This window comes from Silene latifolia, unplaced genomic scaffold, assembly GCF_048544455.1.
Source record: "Silene latifolia isolate original U9 population unplaced genomic scaffold, ASM4854445v1 scaffold_20.1, whole genome shotgun sequence".
NCBI classification, from domain to species: domain Eukaryota; kingdom Viridiplantae; phylum Streptophyta; class Magnoliopsida; order Caryophyllales; family Caryophyllaceae; genus Silene; species Silene latifolia.
The window spans coordinates 2,224,507-2,229,920 of NW_027413163.1; the positions used below are offsets into that span (position 1 = coordinate 2,224,507).

Here is a 5,414-nt window from a genome sequence, read left to right on the forward strand (position 1 = left end):
CGAGGTTAGTATATATCAAAAGCAACAGTCCAAACACGTTTATTAATGTACGGTAATTATAAAGGTTACATAGTCTCCAAAATCTAATAAACGAATTATCCAATTGGCAACAACTACCAAAACAATAACTAAAGCTCGTGATGGTGTCATCTAATCCAGCGTGGTGACTCTCCCATGACTGCCCCCAAGCTCAATAAATGTATCACTGTCTGTCACACCGCTCACCATCCCGAATGGATCACCGCAGGTTTTACAAAACAACAACACGGGGTCAGTACTACTCAATCAATATAAGACAACAACATTACCACTAGCTGATCATCGATCTCACGCACGAAGAATCGACTACACACCGAAGTGTGTAGCCCCGCGCAGATTACCCATCGCAACAGGTAATCCTCGCCGCCGATGGGTGACCGCACCCATCCCCACCTAGTCCGCTCTCATCAACGAGCGACTAACAATCCCTGTCCCTTAATGTGCACATCCCCTCCCATGGCGGGTTCCACGGAGGGCGAACTAGGGTGTGAAGCCACTCCCGCAAGTGACTCCACCACAATCACACAAACCACAGCATCACAGCTGTCACAACACAATCACCTCACCACCGTCACCACAACACCCATACTCCGATGATCAGCAGATAACAACAATTACAATACAATAGTAATCTCAATCAATTAACAGGACTGAGTAGGGAAAACCCTACCTTTTCGCAATCCGCTATGCTGTAATCAACCATACAAATGCATAACAAATATCACGTCGTCACCTACAACAATAATCACATACTACAATTACACATTGCACAATTCCACTTTCCCCAATTCCATATATACAGTAACCCCAAAAGAATACAAATGACAAGGGAATGAAACTTACCAACAGTAGAATAAGAGACTACACGCAAGGATGACGACGATTTGCACACACAACGAGATATGAGGATGATTAGGGAGTGATTAGGGAGAGATCGTAGAATGATAAAGCTTTCAAATGATATTAGAAACTGACGCGGAAATATAAAATACCCTAAACATTCCCTAATCAAACCGTCGAAATAACACTCCGCCAAACCGGACACTCGGTCGAGTAAGTGTATACTCGGCCGAGTGTCCCATACTCGGTCGAGTGTTAACTATACTCGGCCGAGTGTTCCTCGGCAGAACCAAAACAACACACAACCTCAGCACTACTCGGCCGAGTAGGCGCTACTCGGTCGAGTAGTCACCAAGGAAAATCCGTAGTGTTACACCTTTGTCTCTAAATGCTGTCAGGTCTAATGTGTGTGATGGTTGGTCAGTCCCAACTAATACTAGCTGGCGTTGTGGTGGTAGAGTTTGGGTCCTATGGAATCCTTCCATCTTTCTGGTCCAATTTCTCTAGTATAGTGCTCAATACATTCATATGGAAGTTACTAAAGTTAGCTCCAATTTTCATTTCTTTTGTACTATGGTATATGCTTTCAATGAGGCTACTGAGAGGAAAATGCTTTGACAGGATTTGAATTCTTTCTCTCACAATATAAATGCTCCTTGGATTATATGTGGTGACTTCAACTGTGTACTCTCCCCTTCTGAGAGATTAGGTGGACAGATTAGTGAGGAGGAAATGGAAGATTTTCAAGCATGTATTGATTTCCGTGGTCTTTTGGATAGTCCTTCTTGTGGTTCCTTTTATACTTGGAACAATAAGCAGGATCCCTCCACTAGGGTATACTCCAGGCTTGATAGGGTTCTAGTAAACTTCGATTGGTTACAAGCAAGACCTGGCTATTTTGCTCATTTTCATAATGAAGGGCTTTTTTATCACACTCCCTGTATTATCCAGGATGCTACTTTGAATAATGTTGGGAGGAAAAGCTTTAAATATTTTAGCATGTGGAGTCAGGTGGATGAATTTCTTCCCCGTGTTCAGAATGTTTGGTCTTATTATTGGGATGGCACCAAGATGTCCAGGGTTGTCATGAAGTTAAAGCAGTTGAAAAAGCCTCTCAAGGATTTAAATTCCAAGCTCTTTGCTGATATTGAAAATAGTTCTATTCATGCTAGAAAAGTCTTGGATAATATTCAGAGCCAACTCAAGCTTGATCCTTCTAATCTTGTCCTGATTGAGAAAGAATTAGCAGCTGCAAAGATTTATTGTGATTTGAAATCAGCCTGTAACAGTTTCTTATTGCAGAAGTCCAAGGCCACTTGGGTCAATAATGCTGATGATAACACTAAATACTTTCACAATGTTTTAAAAGGAAGATTTGCTTAGAATAAGATTTTTAGTATTGCTGATACTGATGGCAGGGTGCATAGTGATGGGGACCATATTCACCAAGCCTTTTTGGCTTATTATGAAGGCTTATTAGGTTCTACCACTCCCACTACTAAAGTTTCTAATGCCGTAGTTCAATTGGGAAATATATGTACTTTGGCACATTATGAGATTTTGCTTGCACCTGTCTCCAAAAAAGAAGTGAAAGATGCCATTTTCTCTATTTCTAATCATAAGGCTCCTGGTCCCGATGGTTACTCCAGTGCATTCTTTAAGGATGCTTAGCCCATTGTAGGGAAGGAGGTCTGTAATGCAGTACTGGATTTCTTTCAGACTGGGAAATTATTGCAGCAAGTGAATCATAGTTTTATTTCTCTTTTACCTAAGTGTGATATGCCTCAGAATGTCACTCAGTTTAGGCCAATTGCTTGTTTCAATGTCCTATATAAGGCAATCTCAAAGATTCTTTGCACAAGACTTGCTGCAGTGTTACCTGCCATTGTAAGTGATAATCAGGGTGGTTTTATACAAGGTAGGAACATTATTGAAAACATACTGATATGCCAGGATATTATGAGGCTTTATAATAAGAAATCTGCCTCTCCCAGATGTTTGTTAAAAGTGGATCTTAGGAAAGCATATGATTCTGTTAACTGGGATTTTCTTGAACAGATGCTTGTTGCTCTGAACTTTCCTTAGAAGTTCATCAGTTTGGTAATGGTCTGTGTTAGATCTGCATCCTATTCTCTTGTCTTGAATGGGATGAATTTTGGCTATTTCAAATATGCTAAAGGGTTAAGACAAGGAGACCCAATTTCTCCCTTACTTTTTACCATTGCCATGGAATATCTAAGTAGAATTCTCCTCCATGTGACTACCACAATGAATTTCAGGTATCACCCCATGTGTGGTAAATTAAAACTGAGTCGCCTCGTGTTTGCTGATGATCTACTTCTTTTTTCCAAAGGTGATACAACTTCCATCATGATCCTCCTTAGAGCTTTTGCTACATTCACTGCTGCTACTGGTCTTCATATGAATACTTTGAAGTCCAATATATATTTTAATGGAGTTGTTGAATCAGTTAAACAAGACATTCTGCAGGTGTCTGGTTTTGTAGAAGGAACCCTCCATTTTAAATACTTGGGTGTTCCGATCTCTGCTGGCAGGCTGTCTGTGAAGCACTACTCAGTATTGATTGAAAAGATTAATGCTCGCATCCGAGGATTTGGTGCAAAAAAGCCTCCTATGCTGGGAGACTTACACTGGTATCCTCTGTTCTTTCATCTTTGACTAATTATTGGGCTTCTATCTTTCTCCTACCAAAATGTGTAATTAGGAAAGTTGAGGCACTCTGTAGAAATTACCTATGGGATGGTTCTCCTGATTATATTCGAGTGCCCATGGTTAGTTGGGAGAAATATTGCACGCCAAAATGTGAAGGCGGTTTGGGACTTAGAGACAACTATGCTTGGAATGTTGCTGCCATAGGTAAGCTAGTCTAGTGGATCTACTACAAGCCAGATAGCCTATGGGTCAAGTGGATCAATCACCTCTATATACAAGGTTTTGACTAGAGCTCTTATAAGCCAAAAACTGATACAAGTTGGTCTTGGAAAGCTATCTGCAAAGTGAAAGGAAAGTATAGTGTTGCCTATCATGCTGGTCACTGGTGCCCTCACCCTAAGGGGTATACTGTTTCTAATGGTTATGAATGGATTAGGACAAAGAAAACTCGTGTGCCTTGGGCTATCTATGTATGGAATACTTGGTGCTTGCCTAAACATAATTTTGTGAATTGGCTTATTTCTAGGAAAGCCCTGATGCTCAAAGACAGATTAGCATCCTTGGGCATCTCTACTGATGATAAGTGCTTATTGTGTGGTATTGCTTCTGAAACACATGAACACTTTTTTCAACATTGTGGTTTTACTAAACTCCTTATCTACAACCTAATGCGTCACCTGAACATCAGAAGACCTGGTTCTGATGCGTTATTGTGGGTGCAAAATAAGCCTTGGTCTGTGGTTAAGAAAAATGTGGTGTCTGCCTTCCTTCAAGCTGGACTTTATGCTGTCTGGATCCAGAGGAACAAGGCGAGAGTTGATTTTACTGTTGACCGTCCTGAAGTTGTTGCCCAGGCTACGCTCAAGTTATTGAAACTTTGTACAGTACCCTAGCAGAATAGAGCAAGAAGACCTAGTGATGTTTGTTTGATCAAGTCTATTTTTGAATAAGTTTTTTGATCTAAAATTGCTATGTAATCAAACTATGTACTAGTCTGTAATAGTTTGTTTTGAGCTTAATGAGAATTTCCTAACCTTTCACCAAAAAAAAAAATTGAACATAGCTTTTGATACGACTCAATGAATGGAGTACTCGGTCAATAACTAGTTGTTCGGGGATCTCTACCCCTTGCAACTTGAGAGTCTCAACATGCTCAATCATTTTGAGCACATGAGTGCTCACATTTTGTCCTTCTTTTATATTGAGCTCAAAGAATTGAGAAGCCGCTTCATATTGCAATATTCTAGGTGCTTGTGATAACATGGTCCCAACCTTAGTATAGATCTCATAGGCGGTGCTCATCTTTATGGCACTCCTTTGAAGATCGGCTTGCATGGAGAAGATCAATACATTCTTGATCGCGGCCGTTTCCTTTTGGTAGTCCTCATAGGCCTCCCTCACGGCATTTGATAACCTAGCATTAGGTGTAGGGGGAGAAGGTTTGGTAAGGAAACGAAGTTTTTCATCACCTTTTGCGGCTAAGCGAAGTTGCTCATCCCAATCGGCGAAATTTGAACCATTCTTTTTGAGTTTGCATCGATCCATAAAGGACCGAATCCATGAAACGGTAGTGAGAGGTGGTGCGGATGAGCTAGGGGTTGTCATTGCGATAAATCAAATTGACTACAAAAAAGAGATAAAGGAAATGTTAACATTTATCGTTTTTTTAAGACTTGTAAACATTTTAGACAAGTTTAGCATTTATATAAAGACCTCCACCCTATATAAATGATTCCAAGATCCAAATCCATACTAACTCGATTGTGGGCCAACGAACCCTCTACAACCTTACTAATACAATTTGGTGGGTTAACTCATTTAACCGGTTCTACACTTAGAACTCTCGGTCGATGAAATTACAT

At 40.5% G+C, this 5,414-nt stretch overlaps 2 protein-coding genes across 2 annotated transcripts; one reads left to right on the top strand and one right to left on the bottom strand.

Annotated features, from left to right (window-relative positions):
* Window positions 1-3,147: 3,147 nt before the first annotated feature.
* LOC141638475 (uncharacterized) lies at window positions 3,148-4,445 on the top strand. Its single transcript, XM_074447888.1, has 3 exons — window positions 3,148-3,533; window positions 3,605-3,756; window positions 3,886-4,445. The coding sequence occupies exons 1-3, from the start codon at window positions 3,148-3,150 to the stop codon at window positions 4,443-4,445; spliced, it is 1,098 nt and encodes a 365-aa protein (XP_074303989.1).
* Window positions 4,446-4,581: 136 nt separating this feature from the next.
* LOC141638476 (uncharacterized) lies at window positions 4,582-5,157 on the bottom strand. The gene has a single exon (XM_074447890.1). It carries the CDS (start codon window positions 5,155-5,157, stop codon window positions 4,582-4,584), a length of 576 nt encoding a protein of 191 aa, XP_074303991.1.
* Between the last annotated feature and the right edge of the window lie 257 nt (window positions 5,158-5,414).

What these genes read in the sequence shown, in the direction of transcription:
- LOC141638476 (XM_074447890.1), bottom strand. Translation starts at nt 5,157, where the DNA reads ATGACAACCCCTAGCTCATCCGCACCACCTCTCACTACCGTTTCATGG.
- LOC141638475 (XM_074447888.1), top strand. Translation starts at nt 3,148, where the DNA reads ATGAATTTCAGGTATCACCCCATGTGTGGTAAATTAAAACTGAGTCGC. An exon ending in ATGCTGGGAGACTTACACTG is followed by an intron (nt 3,534 to 3,604) that starts GTATCCTCTGTT and finishes ATGTGTAATTAG; the next exon opens with GAAAGTTGAGGCACTCTGTA. An exon ending in TTGGAATGTTGCTGCCATAG is followed by an intron (nt 3,757 to 3,885) that starts GTAAGCTAGTCT and finishes GGTCTTGGAAAG; the next exon opens with CTATCTGCAAAGTGAAAGGA.